Here is a 22,344-nt window from a genome sequence, read left to right as displayed (position 1 = left end):
GAAAGTATGCCTACTAATGTGGCTGTGTATCGGTGTTCAAATTGTTATGGGCCGAGCATTCACAGCTGGCAAGCATGCAGAAACTAGTTTTCACTGGTTTGTAATCAAATGAGTGTTTGCAGTGATGCGGCAGTCAATGAGGGGTATCTAATGAGGGGCCTCGTTGAGAGGAAATGAATACAATGAAATACTGAGAATGCTGCAGTAACATGTGGCGTTCACTGTGACGGATTCTAATATATTGTTGAGTCAGTTATCAGTCTAAAATTATAAGTTATGTTAGAAAGTGCGTGGTGATGTCTGGTTACACTCCAGACCACATGGTCTTGGTGCTTGAAGCTGTATTTTGAAGATAAAGATGTGGACAACAGTCTTGTTAAATATTTGCCTGGTCCACATGACTCACAACTGCACACACCAAGGTTTCTCCCTCTTTCTCTGTCAGTGACCATCATGTCATATGAGTGGGATGAAAACACACAGCTTTTGCTAACTTCACATGTAACCAGGCAACTGCACACACAACAACATGTGAAGCAAAGCTCAGTGGGAGGATTCCTCCCTTCTAAGTCATTGACAGCTTGAACACCACTGGCGGGTATAATATTTTTCATTTCAAATTATAAACTGTTATATGCTCAAAGATACCATACAGCTTCACAGACCCCATACAAGATGTAATAGTGCATTACACAGCACCAAGTGATCCGATTAATTCCTTTTGATCGATTCCACATATGAACACATTTAACTAATGTGTCAAAACAACAAGCTGCCACTGTTATTTACCTGCTCTGCTGTCTGACAATTAGTCACACAAAATGAACAAAGGGATGGAAAGACATAAATTGCTTAGGCAGATTGAAATGTGTGGAGAAGCACACACTCATTAATAGATAGAGTGGATGGGTCACAACAAGGCCTAGCAGTAAATCGGAGGTGTCAGCTAGCAGCACAACCATCCACAGTAGAACGCTGTATGGTGGGATTAGGAATGTACCAATTAAATCTGAGAGGGGTGAAGAAAAATGATCTTCGGATATGTCTTTACTCGTCATTATACAACTTAAAACTTTGTGTTTGCGTGATCTCTGATTGAGTATTTCGACTTCAAATCAGTAAATAACTTTAATAATTCCTCAAAATGTAAGCTGCTTATATCACAGCCTTGTTCATTAGCCCAGTGATAAAACATTTGTGGTTCTCTATATTGCCCTGGCCTCTCCTCGGCTCTTCTGTTGCTGATGCTTGAACACCGGGGAGATGCTAACAATTTTACAGTGGATGCACTGCAGGGATTTAAATGAGTCAGTCAGTCTGTATCACCTAAACAGCTTAAAGCCAGATTTGATGAAACCTAGATAACTAACAGAGCATGTTGGCTCTAAAGTAATCAAAGCACCAGCAATATCAACAGTTTGAGCATAATTGGGTATCAAAAAAAAAACAAAAAACGTGTAGGTGGGAATAAAATCATGAAGAAAAGTCATGACCTGAATCTTAAAGAGACAGCTCACCTCAAAACCAATTCATAATTTTTCACAGTGCAGAATGAACGGTCTACTGCTAGCTCACCTAGCACCACTGAGCTAGGTAGTGTTACAGCTCAGTCAAGGAGGGCGCCATTAATGTTTACATCTCGTGTTGTCATGAGCACGAGCCTCTCATCCATGAGTAGATGCACACATCAGGCTCTAGTTTCCCGGCGCAGCACAGGGTGGCGCAGGGTGGCGAACCCTGCGCAGAGCTAGTTTCGAGCAGCACAACCCAAGGCGCGCTCAGTTTGGTAGTTTGGCAGACCAAGGTGCGCTGAGATGGGTGTGGCGGCGCAGCAGGGGGAGGTGTCGACAGATGCAGCTTGGCGCAGTGACAGTTTTGTGCCAAAAGGCTTCGCCAAAGGTGCACTAAAAGCTCGCCAACTGAAACCACGTCTACTGTCAGCACAGGAGGAGCGCAGCCGGTGTAAGCCGAAGTTTGGCTGACCAGCGGACAGTGCACACACATCACCAAAACCTCACAGGCAGGTTTCCAGAATATCAGGCACATTAACGATGCAATAAATAGCCACAAAACCACTAATCAATGCAACTATCTGCAATCAGCACATAAATGTATCTCTATATCGACTGTCCCGTCACATCTGATGTCAGATCAAAGGGGATTGGCACCGTTTGGCACGCGTAATGGAAACCCAACCTGATTTGATTAACACAGCTGCAAACTAATGAGTTCACATCCCTCTCAGCCAACCACAAACAGCCACAGCATCAGATAGGGAGTATATATTCAGCATCTGTCATCTTAGAAAAGTCAAAAGAAAAGAAACAGAGTGAGACTGCGAGAGAGAAAGAGAGAGCGTGCGCGCACGAGAGAAACGCAACATTGATTTACAATTGTGGTGACCTCCTCCCAGGCTGCCTTTTCATCATCAGCCTGTAGAGGTCTGCTCGCAGTTCCGTATATTCGGACACTGTAAGCTTGGACCTCCCGGACCAAAACATCAGTTTCCTCCTGGGAGAAGTTTGGCCATCTGACGCTGCTGCTCTCTTCTGCCATGGCGAAACGACTAAACTCTCATTACGCCTTTGCATGGCACATTTAAGGGCGAGGAGAGGGGCTCATTTGATTGGTGTGATGTGAATGGGCTGTGTAAAACCCACTCCACGCCTTCTCTCCTCCCTCTTTCCGACTTGCGCCGGTAGGAGGGACGGAGGTGGGAAAGAGGAGTAGTTGCGCCAGGGCGCACGGTGTGCCAAACTTACAAAATCCGCCTGGCCACACCCAGTTGGCGAAGCGCAGGTGCACTGTGCCTCCGCCGTGCCCGGTCTGTGAAACTAGAGCCCTTCCTCCTGCTCAGTGATACAGTTGGAGGGTGTAGTTCCTTAGAGAGAAAATAGTCCCTACATAAAACTGCTCACATCAAGGTCTGTGGATTATCTTGAGTAACCAGGTCATGATTTCTGGAAAGAGACATTGCTGTTGAGTTTTTCAAATGTCTTTTTGGCACTTTGAGCACCACAAGCTGAGTGCCATCTGGGTCCATTATATTTTAGAAAAGGCAGAAATCTCTTGGCTGTTATCTCCAAAACTCGGCAACTCACTCCAAAACAATCTAGACTATTAAACAACACTACAGCTAAGAGGAAAAATCTGTATTTTTGATTCTGGGGTGAACTGTCCCTTTAAATTACCACAGCAAGTTTAGTTAGATAAAATGTAATCTGACCAAATATCCCTCCCATGACAAACCTGACAGATTATTAAAATAATTTTTTTAAGATTCACTGCTCTAACAAAGATGTATAACAAACACGTTACCACACAGCCACGTTACATAATATGACGCATTAGATGACGGTATCCTGGATTTCAAGGTGCATCTATTATTCGCAACCTTTAATCTCACTTGACACAACAGTGAAACAAGAGAAACTGTCTTATGATTCCAAATGATCTAAGATATAAAACTGTCTTGCTGCTGCCAAGGTGCACGGTGAGCAGCTGCACTTAGCTCCGGGATGTGTGTCCATGTCTGCCTGCTTGTTTTGTTCTGCAGTGAATGAGCTCAAAATCTAAATATTGTGGGTAGAGAGGCCTGCAGCAGAGGCGAAGGAGGGGAATGTGAGCAAATGCGCTCTATGGAGGCAATGCGAATATATATATTTCTTAGCTTTTTGCTTCCCACTGCCAGCTGACATTTACCTCCAAACATTTCTATTGCTGTAGGGCATCTGGCCTTTTAAATTGTGTATATTCAAGTGCACACTACATGTGTATGTTAGCGTGCAGTCACACAACAGGCAGGCTGGGAGAAACACGTTTACCTGGCAGGGGCCAGATGGATAAAGGTCAGTAGCAGGGGAGATAGAAAACATATCCAGAGTATGTGTTAGCTGGTTATATGAATGGACATTAACATCAAGCAGGAAATTCAGGGTGGGAAAAAACGAACAACATATTATGCTTGACAAAATGTCACTTTGGAAATATCAGAGTGTTGGTGGCTTTGTACAAAAAAACAATTTAAAGCAGAGGGAGCTGGAGGAGAGTTTTGTACATTTGCATCAGAGCATCAGAGACTGATGCCGGGATCTTTTAGTTTAGGAAATAGATATAAACATGTCTCTATTCAGATACAGCCCATACTCATTTGCGGGGCATTAAATACGAAAGCTTGGTTAATGGCCGTCAGCATCCGCTTCCGATCCACAAGGTACCCTTTACGATCCGTATAATGAGTGAGAAGGTCTGAGCAGGGCGGGAGGAAGGAGGAAAACGTGGTGGATGAGTCAAACAAACAAAAGACCTTCACCCAGCTGTGTAGTGTTGGTGTTTACATATATATTTAACCCAAAACCATGATCTTTTTTCTAAACCTAACCTAGTACTCTTGTAACGTAAACTTCAAGCCGTTTTGGTGGCGAAACATTCATTTCCTGTGAACACAGATGTTTATTTTGAAAGACACAATGCATGGAACGAGCAGAAATTGACATGCCGCCACTGAGCAACCTAAACTAGTGCTAGATGGGAACTTCAGGCTCATTTATGCTGAACGTTAGATATGCATACGAAACAGATGAGGCTTTTGTCTGTTTATTTCATCCATGTTTGTGCAAGTTTTCTAAAAGCTTACGAATACAGATGAAGTTTGGCAGAACCAACAAAATCATGGGGGCAGTGCAGCATAGATCAAGCAAGACACAATCGAAGGATATGACAGAAACAATTTTAGAATGGCAGAGCAAAACAAATCTGTAATATAGCTAGTAGAGTTCTCTATCCACATGTCCTGATGTATTTGCCTCGCCGTCTACAACGCTGCCTCTGTTTAAAGGTACATTATTATGACCTCCTCCACCATCGCCATGTTTGTTGTTGTCAAAAACTTTTGACTCTGCTCTCTAATGCCATCTAGTGGATGTGCATGTCAACATAAAGGATGCATTAGAGCACATGGGCAGTGACAGTCACAAAGTTTAAAATAAACATATCTATTTTCATATGTAAAGAAGCATCAGTGGGGCCTTTGAGTGTCAAAGTTTGATGCAAAGGGCCTCTGACCAAGCTGCCATATTTAATGAGTTGGAGGTGTGAACATGTCAGAATAATATCAATGCATATGCACACCAAAACTCTTACTGTCAAACAAATAAATGCCAGCAACATGAACATAAATGTAGCATAAATAGATAATAGATTGGTGACAGAATGGTCACAATGGTAAATTTAAGTAAACATTTGCTATAATAGCCTTGTGATCTTAATTCACATGCAAAATATTCCAAATATTCAACGTGATGCTCATGTCTAACATGGCGCTGGGGCCTTGAACCCATATTTTGATAACCAGTGACAGAAAAAGACAGAAAGATAGAGAGTAGGCTGTTTAATCTGACAGCACCTGACAGTACATTGTCAAATAGTGGCTCCATCCATCAAGCGGAGCGAGGAGGAAAGGGGGGAGGTCTACATGTTGTCAGAGGTCTCCCAGCTCTTCACAAGCCTGTCAGACTGCCCACATTACACAATCTGCTCAAAAACGTCTTTCTCGTGTGCCAACAAAATGTGCTGCCCACGTGAACCCTCTCCATGTTCACTGATGCCGTTATAGCTGACTGCTTCTGGCTGCACTTGGCGATTCTCAGAAGGATACTGAACATACCACACACTTTCATATTGAGAACCCACTGTAGCTAATGTTTGAGGCATGGGTGATAAATGATGTTACCTAATATGTGGAAATTGAATTCTTGGGCTAATCAAAATTTTGCAGTTCCAGTCCTGCTTCATTTGCCATTCAAATGCTGCTAAACCCATCCTTTCAAACGGGGATTAAATGTGTCTTAATGAATAATGAAAAATTAAATTTCCCATACTCTTCCCTGTGCACGGAGATAAATACGGGAGAAAGAGAATCCTTGGGCTGCCAAATAAATCAGTGTTTAACCAATGGGCTCTAAGCACCTGACAACCAGGAATCGAAGTACAGTGGAGCTGGATGCAAATTTATTACCTTCACAGAGGCTTTATCCATATGCACATATAGTACAAATGTGTCATGCTCTACAGCTGGAAGCGGATTTAAAAAATTACCCTGCTCCCCGAGAGACAATTAAAAATGCTTACATCACCAAAACCTCTGTGAACTGTTAATAGAGGCTGACTGAAGGAGGCGAAAGGAGGAGGAGAGGAAGAAAAAAGTGAGCTTGAGAGGCATTTTCTAACAGGTTAATTGCTTGCCTTGAAGGGAGCTTTACTCACACCGATAAGGGTGATGTCTTGCTTAACGATGGGTAATGCAGTAATGACTGTGTGTGTGTGCTTCTAAATTAGAAAACCAGGCCAATCTGATCCTCACACCAAGCAGGCAGGTAAAATCTCTAGAAGGTTCCGGTGACTGAAAAACAAACAGTTGGAGAAAGGAAAGCAGCGTGCACACATGCCCTCGGGTGTTGTGTGCAATCTGACCTGAGCAGCAGGGATATCGTGGACAGGAGCTCTTTATGACAGAATATTGCTGTGGTACTGCAGCTGGGTTAAACTGTCAGCTTTAGGTCTTGAAATACATGCACAGTGGATGATTTGTGAGTTTGCAAATGATGAGCTGCATGCATGTCAATCTCAGAAGCCATCGGCCATCATCTAATGACATCTTTTAATGAAGCCTCTGGGGACAGCCAATATTTCAGGGGTTGCAGTGTAGCCAGCAGACATCTGGGTCAAAACTTCCTCTCCCCTGTGCTGGCTATTGTTTACAGTTCGATCAGCAACTTGAGACACCTCCAGGCAACATTTCGGCCAATCTCCATGAACGGATATCTGTGTATGAATGCATGTAAATAAGGAAACAACTGTTAAAAAGCTAAATCATCATCAGATGATAGCTGATGAGTTCAGAGATTGCATTGCAGCCCATACCTTTCACCTCTTTTGCTCTCCATACCGACTTTTTACCTGCGTGCAATCAAAGCCCGCTCAAGCGTGACTGGTCAGTTACTCAGAGTGCCTCAAATAACAAAATCTTGTACGGTTGCCTCCAGGTTTTGCATACATATGCAGATATCTGTTTATATAGATAACATGCATATAGATATTCACACCCAATATGCACATGTATTTGAGACGTGCGCACACTGTGTTTATTTTGGGGTATAAAAATGTGTGAGATTTCTAGAACAGGCTTTCATGCATTATGCAAGAATCTCCTCTTTTCTCCCTATACCGCAACAAATACAGCCTTACATCAGCAAAACCCACTGCAAGTCCTCAGTGAAGACGCATCTCAAGAGCAACCTATTCACTCTTCCCTATATATTTTTTATTATTTGACTAAGCAGAGGAAAGTAAAGAAAGGGAGAGAGGGAGATGCAGGAGACAGACGTAGGCTGACATGCATCTGAAGCTGTGAGTCAAAACTTGAACTCCCAACACTGTAGAGACTCAGCTCCCTCACTTTACCACTGACATGATGAGTAGACCAAAAAATATCCCTATGCAGTATGCTGTATGTGATAAATAATAACTGAGCTTTGCAGTGCTCGCTATACAACAAATTATTAAAGATCAGGTTAAGGCACCTTGCACATCACCTTGTTAGTGTATCCTCTCAATACACGTCCTTCAATGTACTTAAAAATATAAAATGATAGTAGCACAGGACTTTTCTTTTGATAACATTAAAGACATTTACACCCTATTTTTATGCAGTAAAGGCTGAACACTAGTGCATACAAATTCAAAAGAATGCAAAAAATCAAGTGATGCTCAGAATTTTCTGACAGAGGTCCCCCAAATCTTCTGTTTCATATGTGTCCCCCCGAAATGTTCAAACGAAACCTACGTCTTTGAAATGTTTTAACAATCGAGAGAGCGACAGTGGAGCACTGTGGGGTTACACAAGCATAGCTAAGATAGCACAAAACAGAGTATAAGTGCAGTGAAGCGTATGCACACTGTGGGATGACAAAAGCATAAAATGTAAAAAAAGAAAAAAACAAATCTCCTTGGAACGAGCTGAACAAAGTCTCAAGTGGAGCCAGTTCATATTTTAATAACCTCGACAAAGTGAAATATTGCCAATCTTCAAACATCTACAGCTAATATAATAATAATCTTATGTTTGTCTATGAAACATTACCAAAGACGACTGTCCTTGTGCATAAAACACCCATCATCATCAAGAACATGTGTTTTCATACATAGTACAGTAACCAACAGACACACACATGTTCCCTTTCAATTAATTTTTCATCAGCACTCATGTCAGAGCGAGCGCCAGAGAGTGTGTACGAGTACTGTATGCAGGTTTTTTCATTTAGAGAAGCTGATAAATGATAGATTAGTTTACATGTACGGCGTCTTGCTGAACTGCAAGGGAAAATCTCAAGCAGGTGTTCGGGACATATGTGCAACATGGTTGTTTCATTATTTAAAGTTAATTTAATAAGATAGGGATCACCTGGAATGAGTTAAAAAGGCCTTTGGAGGACGGTTGGGAATTAACGCTGCAATCTGTATTGGCAGTTTGGTGCTCTCTGTCGTTTGTTTATGGTTTGTGTGTGAAATTTCTTATACTACATTTCCAAATTTTAAAGGTTTTGCAGGTAATTAGATAGTTAGTTAGTAGCAAAATAATAATGATTTGATTTACTTGTCCAAAAAGGAGCGCAAGGAAGTACAAACTTATGTATTCCCACCCCTTCTTCATATATTAATAATAGTCACTTATGTAGCTCCCCATGAGTGTAGATCTGTACAATAATTAATTCTCCTAGACCTATTCTAATATATTAAATTAATTACCAATACTATTTGTCTTACAGCACGATATAAATAATTGCAAAAATACTAATACTAAATAGAAGTTCATGTGTCTATACCTTATTCAAAAAAAATCTCATCTTTATATCCTTATCCAGTCATGGCAGATGTGATTTGTTTTCACAAACTATGTATATATACACAAACTATGTGTATTACCAGACAAACACATCAACAAAATACAGATAGATCCCACATTTAACTGATGCTTTTAACTGATAGAGCTATGTGTATCTCAGTGATATGTAGTTTGTCATTTTGTATTTTGGCCCACCAGAATTGTTAAACTGTCTTTGAAATCCTCAATATTCATCTCTGAACTAGGTTTCAAAAGACTATTATGTTGGATTGACAAGTTCATTTTTGAATTTTACCACAATCTCCAAAGAGTCTAAAAGTGTTGGTGTCTTTGTTACGTTTTGAAAGGAACTGAGGAACAAGAGATTTCTTGTCTGGGAGCGTTGTGTGCAAAATTGAGGGAGTTCATTTCCAATACACTCTGTCCTAACAATTTATTCATTTTGATTAAAATCCTGAACAGTGTGCCAATTAAAAACCTACATGATATACTGTCATTCTTCCAGAATTACTGAACTTGCTTAAAATGTTGTGCTTATTTTAATATTATAGTTCACTTTTTATTCCTCAGGCTTGACATCTTATTCTAGAATTTGACTCTAACTCTGCTCTCACGGGAGAAACATCCGATTTTGTCTCTATCTTGGCCCCATGCCATCCCTAACCTTTGCCTTTATTTAGCAACCTCATTTCCTACTTGTACGGCTCAGCAACAATGGAGAAGCTTCCAGCTACAGGAGGTGGTGGGAATGTGTGTGTATAGACTTAGCTTGAGAGGCAGCCAAGTGGGATAATGGAACTATTGTATGAATTTCTAAATATGAATCCTTCACGTCCCTAAGAGCCAGCCTACTGTCATCCTGTGGTGACAGAGTAAACGGTAAGGAAAGACTGAGATATCCTGTGAGTGTGTGCGCGTGCATGTGTGTGTGTGTGCGAGTGAGGCAGTAGCAAAGTGGTTACAACTTGGATTCTATTTATTCCTCCAACTTGTAGTCCATGACCTTGACATATCAATTTTATTACATAGTTTAGAAATCTGAGTTAATGCAACTCTTCTTCTCTGCCTTCAGTTACTGTTGAGGGAACCATTACAATAGTCATGCTGCATGATTTAAGCTTCTTTTTACACAGGGAGATGCGAGTTCACGCACCTTAAGAGTTTTAAAATACAGTTCAGAAGAAATGATGCAAAATAACTAAGCACATCCAATCTGGTGCAGCCTTGTGGTTGAAAATGTCTAATTTTGAGGACAAAGGATGCTAAAATAGAGCTGCTTGAGAAAAGTTCAGTGAAGGTTCAGCACAACAGTTAACAATGAAAAAATGAGGGCCACAGCGGGCATGTAATTGTCAAAATCAAATGTTTTTAAAAAAAATGTTTTTACCTTGAATATATTACAGTTTGATTTTGAAACATGTCAAGGGAAAGGCCAGAAATTGGTGTAAACATCTTAAACCCATGGACCCATCCAGCCTGCCGGAATATTCTTTTTCAAATTGCTACCTCCAGCAAAAACATACACCTCTTTTTCATGTCCTTTACAGGTGGTTCAAAGAGCATAAGAGCAACTTCATCTCACTCCAATGTCCAATGTGCGCAGTTTCAATGAGTTCAACAGTTCGCCTTAAGGTGAGGCTGGTAGGATGTTCACAACCAGGGATGAAAATGGTGTTAACCATCTGTCAGCAAAACCAACACACAACAAAATAAAAGTCAAAGCATTTATATGACAAAACATTAACATTTTTCCACCTCTAAATGGATAGCGCGTTGAGATGTGGTTCTAAAGCTGAGTCAATGAAGTGCTGGAATGAAAGGAAAGTCATTTTGTACGTCACATCATTTCAGGGATGTACCTCACTCAGAATTATGTCATCAAGTTTGAACGGGGGCGGCACGGTGGTGTAGTGGTTAGCACTGTCGCCTCACAGCGAGAGGGTTTCTGGTTCAATCCCAGGAGGGAGCCCTTCTGTGTGGAGTTTGCATGTCAGCATGGGTTTTCTCTGGGTACTCCGGCTTCCTCCCACAGTCCAAAGACATGAAGGTTGTGGATAGGTTAATTGGTGACTCTAAATTGCCCATAGGTGTGAATAGAAGTGTGAATGGTTGTCAGTCCTGTGATAGTCTGGTGATCTGTCCAGGGTGTACGTCGCCTGTGCCGGTGACCGATCTATTTACGTATTACAGTAAACAAGTTAGCCCTCCAAGCTCGTGCAGGCTAACTATTCTAAGGACAGAATGGAAATGTGCAACAGCATTTTTTGCTGACACTAGATATCAAACACAGCCAGAGACTGTGTCATATTAAGTTGCTGTGAGCTGTAAATTCACTACTTCTAAGCAGAAGGCGTTAGATAATGTTGTTTCAGGGCCTGACCAGAACAAAGCCTCTCTTCCTCCAGGCAGCTACCTCCATCTCACTAAGACTCACACTAGCCCTTTTTAAACAGAAATTGTGCAAATTTGCACGAAAGCCCAATCAGTCTTCTTTCAGCATTGGCTGAATAACCTCAGTCAACTGGGGGGGTCTTCGACTGATTATTCAAAACTTCCTCTTTCGCAGGCAGCCCTATGTCATTTTACTTTTTTTTTTTTTTTTCATAAAAGCAGTTAGTTACTGGTCCAAAAATAAAAGATATTGCCATAATAAACAATAACGTGCTGTGGAGGATTTGTGAGATAAAGGTATCAAGTAGTGGAGTTGTGTTGTCACAGGTAAGAGCTAGAGTACAGTAGAAAATTTAAATGCGCAGCTTGTGTGCACTTCACTGCAATTTCCATTTCAATGTCACTGCAAACAGGCCACATAAACAGGCCCATCAGCACAAAATGAAACAGCTACACAAAACATTTCTTGTTCAGCCTGAAGGACTGTTGGTCTTGAAATAGTCATAGTACTTTTCCAGTTATTGATTTTAAGGTGTCATGGTAATGATCTGAAACTAAACAAGAGCTCTGCTGTCAAGATGATCTTTCTCCGTAAGCTCTTCGCTTTCAGCTTTCTGGGTGAACTACCGGGCAGAGAGCTTGCTCTTCTCATCTGCGCCGAGGCCTTCCACTAAATATTTCAAAGGTGTTTTTGTAAGACCCCGACAGAGATATCAAAAGCTATCAGCAAAATCTCTTTGTTTTGCAAAGCTCCACTTCTCTTCTCTGTCACTGCGTATTTGTCACATATTTCTCCTCATCCCTCTTTCGTTGCTCCTCTCTCTCTTTCACCTACTCATCAATCCGCAGTCAAAGTGTGCCCTCTTGTTAGCCCCAGCATGAATTGTTAAAAGCATGGTCTTGGCCGGGGGAGAGAATGTAACACAGAGCATTTGCACATAGAGATGAGGCAACATCACACGGGAGCACACATGCATGCATGCACAAGCTAACAGGCACATAGAGAGAAGCCCCCTGGGCATGTCTAACTCTATACTGCACTCCCCTCTTTCGTCCCTGCATTAATTCACTTTTTCTCTTTCTTTCTCTAATGCTATCGGGCATGCTTAATACTGCCTATCCTGGGGTGCTAGAGTACAACTACTGCATCTTGATCACGTGGTACAACACCGCTGTCCGAATATTTATACCTAGGCGCCCTTGTGGCTCCATGTGACGTAGATTCTCACCTCTAAATCAAAAGCAATATTTTACAGGTTTCCAGTGCACCAATTTTTGCACAGTTACACCTTGGAGCCAGTATTTCAGAAAGAAATGTGTCAACAGTGTGAGATGTGCATTATTCAAATATAGTGTGGACAAAGGCCACTGTAAAAGTTTTAAATATGTATCATACATCTTGCACAATCTTTATACAGTATTTTAAATATTCAGTAGTCAATGTGAGGTAGTGAGTGTGTTTTCTCTCCCCGCGGCGAGTAGGTTTTAGCAAAAGCATCACACCTTGGGATGAAACACTTCATTAGTGGCCCAGTGATGATGCTCCATTGTAAATCCATCTGTTGTTTTTGTTGTATCTGACTTCTAGTTGGGCCACACACACAGTCACCTGGCACACAGCGGGAGAGCCTTCCCTCCCCCACAGCAACCTGTCTTACTGTCTCCTTTTGTTTTGTTGTTTCGCACACATGCACACACATTCACACACTGCTTACAAATCTGTGAATACACAATACACTGACTGATTCACTGATATCATGTACATACATAACGTGCAGACTGGCTCACTCACACAGATGTGCTAACACTTTCTTTTCTGCAGAGTAAGGTACAGACTCACAGAGACAGAAACAGGGAAAGAGAGGGGAGGGAAAAGATGTGTTCTATGACCCCGGTCCAAATGAGAGGTCCTTGAGGGGTTTATCTGTCTCTGGCTGACCTGAGTTATTTACCCTTACATAAGGCAGCAGGCAGGGGGTTGGAGGACAGAGGGAGAGTACAGGCAGGAGGCTATAGGAGCCTGAGCAGCAGGCACAGAAGTACTGATGGTCTCAGCATACAGACAAGCTCCAAAAAAACAGGCTTTACAGTACAGAAATACAGCCAGACGCACACAGACTGGTACAGGTATGAATATAAAGAGGTGTGTGCATGCAAAAACATTAAACTCCCAGGACCAGACAGTACAAACTCTGCAACAGACTCCCCCTCTGTCTGAGTCGGTAAATACTGTCTGTTCAACCATGGACCTAATTAGAGCGACTCTCTGGCTGTCTGACCACACTATTACTTTTTTCTCAATCCTCTCTTTCTCCATTTCCCAGAGGAGTGGGAGGAGAGAAAAAAGCGATAACCCACCTGCTGAGGTACATCACATGGCGATGGAAAAATGCAATTTCTAAACCATCTGTGACCAGGATTTGAGACAAAAAACACTGATTATATCGGCTTCTTTTCCCACTAGAAAATAAATTATGCATTTCGATAGATAGATAGGCGTCTGTATGGGAATGCATGGTGGTCTTTGCTCATCTGTAAGTGTGCGTGTCTTTGTGAGTGTATTTTTATATGCCTTTGTATGCAATATAATTTAAGACAGTCTGTCATCTTGGTCCTCCAGATTTACAGCATCCCCGGGCAGATTTGAGGGGGTGTTTGAAACTATCTGACAGACTTAAATTCAGACTCATCCCTCTCACCCTTTCTTCATCACTGAAGTAACTGGGGCACACCCTTAAAACAAAACAACTGCCATAACTCTGTGTGTAAAATTATATACCAGTCACTATTGCCCCTTTAATTACAATCATTATGCTCCTTGTGGATCTGTCCAAGTATTTATTCTTTTGTCATGCCACACAGCTCGGAGCATAATTTCTCAGCATGACGAGCGGTGGGAGCTTATTTTTAGCTGTGATACTGAGAAAAAAAAGGCGACACGCAGATTTCACCATTATGGTGATATTAATTGATTTAAGGCTGGATGAAAGCATCACCTATCTGATGATCTTTGACATGCATTTTGAACAAAATCAACATAAATCTCACTAAGTGTTGCAGATGCATCAGTGTTTCTAATGACTGAGCAGGAATCCTGGTGTTGATGACCTTACTCTGATTACGATAATCAGGAAGAAGACAGTTTGCCAAGCCCTGCCTCCCTCACTTGCAGCTGCTATGCCTGTCAAGCTTCCCAGTCTCTGTTCTTAATCATTTTCCAAACAATGGATCATTGATTTTAGACAATGGCCAGCAACCATCAATTTTACCAGCTGTAGTGACAACTGTTGCCAGATTTCTATCATCTGTAGAGAGTTAGCTAATTATGCTAACACTTGCTCCATGAGTTTGTTAAAAACACAAACTGCATCCAAGAGTTCTCACTTACATGGTAGTGTGTTAAAACAGTGTGTGTCCTGAACCTTAGTATAAAACCAACAGTGCATAGATCGCGTACTATTTCTGGTGAAATATTACAGTACGCAGACATTGGACACTACGCCTGCATTAATATCCCACAATGCAATGTAGACAGCTCTGTAACATTAATAAGGGTTTAATTTAACTGTCCACCTTATTCCTAGCCACCATGATACCTTGTGTGAATTATGGATGCAACTTCTGGCATTGAACCAAAACCAGCAATTTCCAGTGGTAACAGTTTGTTTACAGTACTCTGTTCTTCTTTCCAAGAGCAGCTGGGAAATAAAACATGGGACACACCACATAGCATATGTGATCATACCTCTGCCATCTCTGACAGCCGTCTCAAAGCATTGTTGTTTTTTTTTCCCTTTTCAACCGAGCATGCTAGCAATTAGCTTGTTAAAACATTGTTAATTTTAACATGGCCCGAGCCAGCTTAAGGTAAACATCTGCTCCTTCTAAAGATGATTTATGATTTCTGATGACTTACTAAGAGATACTAACACATTCAGCAAACATTTAACATAATTCAGTATTAACTGTAGCTCTGTGTAAAGTGACTAAATGTGATGTTTCCCAGCTAATCCTCCGCTCATCTGCGTTAACGACACAGTTTACCCATTTTTTTAACTTCCAATTTATTAAAAACAGTTATGAGGGAAACATGATGCTGAATTTAGCAGCAGACTTCAGTCATAGTAATATAAAGTAGTAGCAAAAGAATTAACTTTTGACGTTTTTATTAATTTTTTTATATGATATAAAGGAAGTACAGTACATCAGTAACACATTCTCAGCCCTAATGACTAAATACATATTTCAAGGTATGTTGCTGAGTTTATTTTATAACGACCATTATTCTTATGTGGTTGAGAATGAAGTCAGACGGGGAAAGACAGGGATATCATGTACTGACGTTGAGTGACAGACCTGTCAGTCTATGTGTCATTCTATTCTGCTAATTCTGATTTAATACTTTTCCTCTATGCCTTGTGAAACTCTTGTGGTTTTATTTCTCATATTATTAGTGCCTTTGGCAACAGGAACAATCCCTTTTTGTTCTGCTCGCACGTGCAACACAGTCTCCGAAGACAAAAAAATTAGCTTAGACTGGTTGTTAGTTGTTACAGACACGGACAGTGCAACAGGTACCAGAGCTCCGCAAAGACATTCTAGTTGTTAAACTAATGTTAACATTAGTTAAATATTTGTTAAATCAGTATTTACTAAACTGAAGGCAAATTGCTTTCAAAAAGAACCAGCGTTGGCGGTTAGCCACCAAGAGTAGCCACTGGGACTAACCACAGTCTAGACAGTCTAGGGGACTAACTAGCTTACTGCTACTTCTGCTATCTCCCTGGAAGTTGGGCCCATAATCCTTTCTACAGTAGTGCCCTCAGGAATAAGGTGGTATGGTGGTAAGTATGACATTTCACTTGCCTATTCGTAATATATATTTTAGAGCTAAGAGCTAAGGTTCACTGTGAAAAATGTTAAAAGACTATAAAATAAGGATTACTAAGTAGGTTTTCACTTACAAGGAATTTGCTTTGGTCTTTGGTGCATACATTTAACATACAATACACATATTAATAAGACATAGAAATAAAGGAAAAGCACTGCAAAAGTCAGGAACATGAATATAGAATAGAATATTGCAAAAAAGATATGAAAAAGATACTTAGAAATACTATAACATAAATAGGTCCAATATAGCTGTTTCAGGGTACTGTGACAAAACACTGAATTAACAAACAAACAACACACAACAACAAGTCATGGCAGCTATTAGCGTCGCCATCTTGAATCTTGAATCTTGAATCTTGTGGTCTGCTTGATGATACTTATTACAAACGTGTATGACACCAGTCTTAATAAACCAATCAATAAGTATTATGTAGTGGAGTTGCCAACAAACATGGGGTTGTGGATTGTGGTACGGAAAATCCCACTAAATGAAATGTGTTAATCTCCACTTAAACCTCACTGAGCACATGGAGCCAAACCCTCAAACAATATGTTACAGCTGACATCATTACTGCACTTATTATATGTGACAAGGTCCTCACTTTTTCAGTTTCCACTGTCATTTATCTTTTTAAAAAAAGGATGAAATGTCCTCCAGATAGTAGAGGCTGGAGATTCTCCTTTCCTGCAGTGTGTGATCTCTGTGCAACCTTTGCACCACCACCACCAATTAGCAGACTCCCAGATAGTGTGGAGGCCTGTCTTACTCTCCTACGTCTTCTTATTCTTCTTCTTCTTCATTATCTGTAATGTGCTTTTTGGTTTGGCTCAGTCTTTTTAATTCCTCCTCTTTACCAATATTCTCTTTCTATTATTCTCGAGTCACTCTCATTCTCGGTTTCCTCACCCACTCTCCTTCATCCTCCACCTGCTATCTTTGCCTTCTCTATTTTACCCTTCCTCTGCTGCACTGCTCTCTTCCTCCTCTGCTGTCTTTTCTTTGCTCCGTCGTCCTCCTTCCCCTTGCATTGTTCATCTCCTCATTTTTTGTGCCCTCTTTTACTTCTCTCTCTTCTTTCTCACACCCAACCACCTCCTCTCCCTCCCCCCTCCCCCCTCCTCTCTTTCACTCTTTAATCACTCCTCTTCCTCCCCTTGTCTCCACTCTCTTTCTCCTCCTGTGGCACTCTTTGTAACATGCACGAATCCCAAAAGCATCTTTGCTGTGAGACTGTTCCTCCTAATCTAACTGAGCAAGGATGATCTCAGTGTAAAGATCGCTGGGGAAGCCTGGCAGTAGTACAGTTGAGTAAACAACATGAGTGTTAAGAGGGGAGACAGCATACTTAGGGTTTTCCAACAACACCTGTTAAGCCAGGTGGACCCTGCTTGCAACCCAGACTGGAAGGAGATGTGGGGACAAGGTAGAGAGAGAGTGGGGAGGAGAGGAATGGTGGAAGGAAAGGACAGCAAGCAAGGTTGGAGACGTAAAGCAGCGATAACGTGCCTTTTATCCAAAAAGTGTGAATCTGAAAATCCTGAGCCATGGCAGATATTTTTGCAACCCCTGAAGGATAAGTGGGAAAATGGATGGATGGATAGATAGCTGGACTATTATTAACATTATCACAATGGTAATCCATGTCACTGCATGGAAAAACACTGTAGTACATACCTGTGCATGTGTGCAACTGTGTGTGCATATTTATGGCCATGTGCATGAAATAAAACTCAACATTTATGCAACTGCACATATGCATCAGTTATGCAACAGTGGGGGCATGCTATAAGATCTCCACATGGCATATGCATACTGACACCTTAGCCCACAGATCCAATTACAATTTCATACCACATGCAACAAAAAGAAAGAAACAAGTGGAGTTAGATTGCGATTGTTACGTCTTATGAACATCAAGCGCTGCTCCGTCCTTGACTTCACCCTTGGACGGCACAGATTCTTTCATCTTCCGAACAAAATCCATCTTTAAAGACAATTAATACCATAAATTCCAGTCTTAACCTCTGTCAGCGGCTTCAAAGGGAGCATGACCTCCTTGAAAATGAACAGACAGATTAAGACACATCCACTTGTGTACACAGTGTCGGTGTTTACATGCTGTGTGAGTGATGTTTGAGTACGCTAATTAGCAAGTTAACTGCATTGTGGTTGTGCGTGGATGGAGAAATGTAAGCGTGCGCGCACACACACACACACACACACACACACACACACACACACACACACACAGATGCAAAAAAGTCAACACAACCGTCGTCACTTGGCAGAAACCGTGTCAATTACAGTAAGTGTTTAAACTTTTCAGCAGGAGCAAATATTTGGTTGGACATGAAAAAAAACTCGAGCACCCTCTGTGCTGCCGCCTGCTAAATGTCACATCTCAGAAACTGCTACCTTTTCTATTACACAATTACATGCCAGTTTCTGATCAGAATGAGTAGACTGCATGCTAATTATCATTTTAAAATGTCAGCCCAACACAATTCTTCTCATATCCTTAGCCTGCCTACACGCACATATATACTTTGTTGATATTGTTGTAATGAGCACTTTTAAAACCCATTAAATACCATTTTAGGAATTGAGCTGAATATTCATGCTGATTTTTAAGCAGGGAGTCGAACTGCAAGACAAATTAGCATTTAAGAATAAGCAAATTCAGATTTTTCCAAGATCCTCTCAGCTATATTTTTTTTCACGTTATCCCTGAAAACTTCAAGGTTTCTTCTGGCAGCATTAAAAGTGGAGCTTGCCCGTGGCTTAAGCCATCAGAGGCAGTGCAGGAGCCAGCTACTGTACCATATTTCAATAGTCCAGACCCCACTCATTAAAGCAGCACAAAAGACTAATCACATCTGCGGCGCTTTGATTTACATGCAATTAAAGTTTCATGTGAACCCAGATAAACCAGACAGGAGGAGAGCAGAGAGGAGAAGAAGAAGAGAGAAGGAGGAGGAGGAAGAGGAGGAGGAGGAGGAGGAGTGCTGTGGGATACAGAGGAGAGGAGATTAAGGAACAGATGAGACACCAGCAGAGAAAAGAGCAGATGTGTGCAGCAACCAGGCGCAAAAAAGAGAGAGAGGGAGGGAGGGAGGTGGGGATGGAAAGGAGGAGGGGAGTGGGGGAGTAGACAAGGGGAAGAGCAAAGAGGAGAGGAGAGGTGAAGCAAGCCATCATTTGGCAGAAGTGATGACACAGCACATCCATCTCAGTGGCAGGTGCCTGCTGTTGCTCCTTTACAGAGGACACAAGCTAACAGAGGGAGAGAGCGCTCTGCAGCAGCACTACACTGTGATAATACCACACTGAGTCAAGCTGCTGGGACAGAGATTAAAAAACGCCACTGATTGTCTTATCTAAAAATATTACTGCCTTACGAATAAAGGGCTTTAAAGTTTAAGTCCATAAATAGCCCGTGACTATGTTCTTTTTTTGTATCAATTGGTGAGCATTATGTAATTACAATATCTTATTTGTTGCAGTTTTTAATCAGCAAAATGAGCACCGTAAGCCTTTTATTTGATGTTTTAATGAGTATCATAAATTATTCTTGCTAATCTGGCATTGTGTGAGCATGTTGCTTTGATACTCACACCAAAGCACAACACAACTCATAAAATGGAAATATGACATACTTAAAAAAATCTTCAGCGTAATTAAGTCATTCCCATTTTTTTGATTTGTTCAGTCTTCGACACTTATCTCTGTTTACTATTGACTTGTTTCCTCAGATGCTGCGTTTGGTTATGTAACATTACGGTTAGTAAATCAGTAATTGTAGCCCGTGGCCACTTGATATTTCCGTTTGAAGGCACTGCTCTGTAAGAAGGTAATGTGATGGATGTGTCTTGACAAGGAACAAACTGGTCAAGTGCAACAGCAAGAAGCAGCCGAGAACTAAACATGTGAGAGCGGAGAGTTATACAACAATAAGCGAGCATATTACTCAGCCGAATAACTGAACACACAATGATGTAATTATATTCAACAAGCCCACAGACATAAACACACATAGGTATCTGCTGTGGGTGGGTGTGTCAGTGCGTGATCATTAACTCATCACCCAGACACACAAAAAGGTTTCCAGGCGAGTTATATGCAAGGTTGGGCAGTAAATAACATCCTGAAAATAACAGGAGGCAGAAGGGGAATGAAAGCGAGAAGAAGGAGGGGGGGATGGTGCAATAATAATGAAAGCAATAAAAGGAGACCCATTTTCCCAGATGTGATCTGTGCCTCAGTCAAGGCATTCAATGTGTGTGTGTGTGTGTGTGTATGTGTGTGTGAGTGAGAGGGAGATTTTCTGTGTGTATGTTCCCACTGAGCTCTCAGATGAGTCAAAATGAGTCACATCATTTTATCAATCACCCACTTACAGTACACAGTTTTGTCTGTGTGTGCATGCGTGTGTGTGTATGTGTGTGTGTGTGTGTGTGTGTGCACATTGCTTGAGGCCAGAATGAAGTCAAACATTAAAACTGCAGAGCGGTCCCACACACTTTCACCCACTGAATAACTGATACTCCACAATATAACGTTATAGCCATATGCCTTTATCACAATGCCTGCACTGCCCTGCAAAGTTATTGCTACACACAGTGCAGACATAAAGTGGATATACACACACACACTTACAAAAAGGCAGTACACACAGCACTTCACTCTTAATTAATTATTAATTTAGCTAAACAGAAACTGAGATAAAGACTTAATCCTGTCATGACTGTTTTTTGTGTTTTTGGTTTAACAAAACACTGACTGTGCTATTTTTTTTCCCAAAATACACTCATTAGTTTGACAGTAGTGAATGACATCAGCAAGTCATCTGGTCTTTTCCCTCTTCCTGAAGAGATACAGTTGGCCTGGTTGTCAATCGATGCACAGCTCCTTTCCAATGGATCGTCAGCTGGAGGCGTTCCAGGGAATATGTAAACACACTCAGCCATGCTCCCACACACTCCCACGTCACACCCCTCCCCCAAGCTCTCTTTCCAACATGTAAACATGTACAAGTATACACACACATTCATGCATTACCCCCCTTTACTTTTACTATCATAGACATCATTGTCCCTTATACATGCTGTGTTACACAATCAAACTCTTCACTCCCACTCACTATGTTTCTGATGTCACACTCATTCCTGCTGCCAATGTAAAGTGCATTCTGTATTTCACTTGTTATGACCACATTAACAATAATAAACATATTTGTTGTTTCACTGTCCTCCTTGTGGCTTGAACAGGTCTCCTTTTAAAATAAAGACCCTCTGTTTGAATGCCCAAGGTTGGTATCAAGCAAACCCTTGGCCAGACACACATCTGACATACTGAAACACACACACACAGATCGCCACTCCCAATTTCAAAAGAAGAAGAAAAAAAAAGTCACTTACAGGAGTTCCTTTGGCTCCCGTCTGTTGCACCAGGCGAGGTGGACATCCCAGCAGGGTGCTTTTTGGCCCTCACAAGATAACCAAATTGGAGGGAGGGGGAGGCAGACGGCACGACGATACTACACCGAAAACTCCACCGATCACAACAACACCTGCCCACCACGCATCCTCACGCTGTCTCTCACTCTGTGCACATGCTCCTCCATACAAAAGATGCTCTAGAAAGGCTCACATGCACATTCTCATGCAGATCAGCTCGCACACTCGCACACACTCCAACGGTGAGCGTTCTCAAGAGCCCGGCACACGCAGAACACACACATGCATGTATGTATGGACCGTCGCTGCACCAGTGTCTGGCTCCAGCGAGGAGACTGCTGAGGCTGACAGTGGAGAGAGAGAGAGAGAGAGAGAGAGAGAGAGAGAGAGAGAGAGAAGACGAGTGGAGCATACCACTGGCTGCTGCGGAGCACAGGGAGGAGGGGGACTGGAGGAGAGGAGAGAGGATGAAGAGAGGGGGTGGGAGAGAGGGTGTGTGTGTAGGGAGGAAGTGAAATGAGGGGCACAGATGATGATGAGTTTGTGTGTGTGTGTGGCTGCGTATGTTTTTAAAACCCACAAGCACATTTGCCTCTGACCTCTGAACACACACTGCTGCCTCTTAACCCAGTCTGCATACTTTATATACCTTCTTTGTTTATGTGACTCAGTGACTGGACGAGCAGGCTATTTTCATAAAT

At 41.7% G+C, this 22,344-nt stretch overlaps 1 protein-coding gene across 2 annotated transcripts in view; it reads right to left on the bottom strand.

Annotated features, from left to right (window-relative positions):
* The window catches only part of dtnbp1b (dystrobrevin binding protein 1b), a 41,027-nt gene extending 19,034 nt beyond the window's left edge, over window positions 1–21,993 (bottom strand). For both annotated transcript variants that reach the window (XM_033637987.2, XM_078175509.1), the window contains exon 1: window positions 21,605–21,993. In XM_033637987.2, coding sequence (XP_033493878.1) covers window positions 21,605–21,650 — 46 coding nt within the window. In that variant the 5' untranslated portion in view covers window positions 21,651–21,993. The remainder of the gene's footprint in view (window positions 1–21,604) is intronic.
* Between the last annotated feature and the right edge of the window lie 351 nt (window positions 21,994–22,344).

The sequence above is a fragment of the Epinephelus lanceolatus genome, chromosome 16 (assembly GCF_041903045.1).
Source record: "Epinephelus lanceolatus isolate andai-2023 chromosome 16, ASM4190304v1, whole genome shotgun sequence".
Lineage (NCBI taxonomy): Eukaryota > Metazoa > Chordata > Actinopteri > Perciformes > Serranidae > Epinephelus > Epinephelus lanceolatus.
This window is presented reverse-complemented; position numbering and strand designations above follow the sequence as displayed.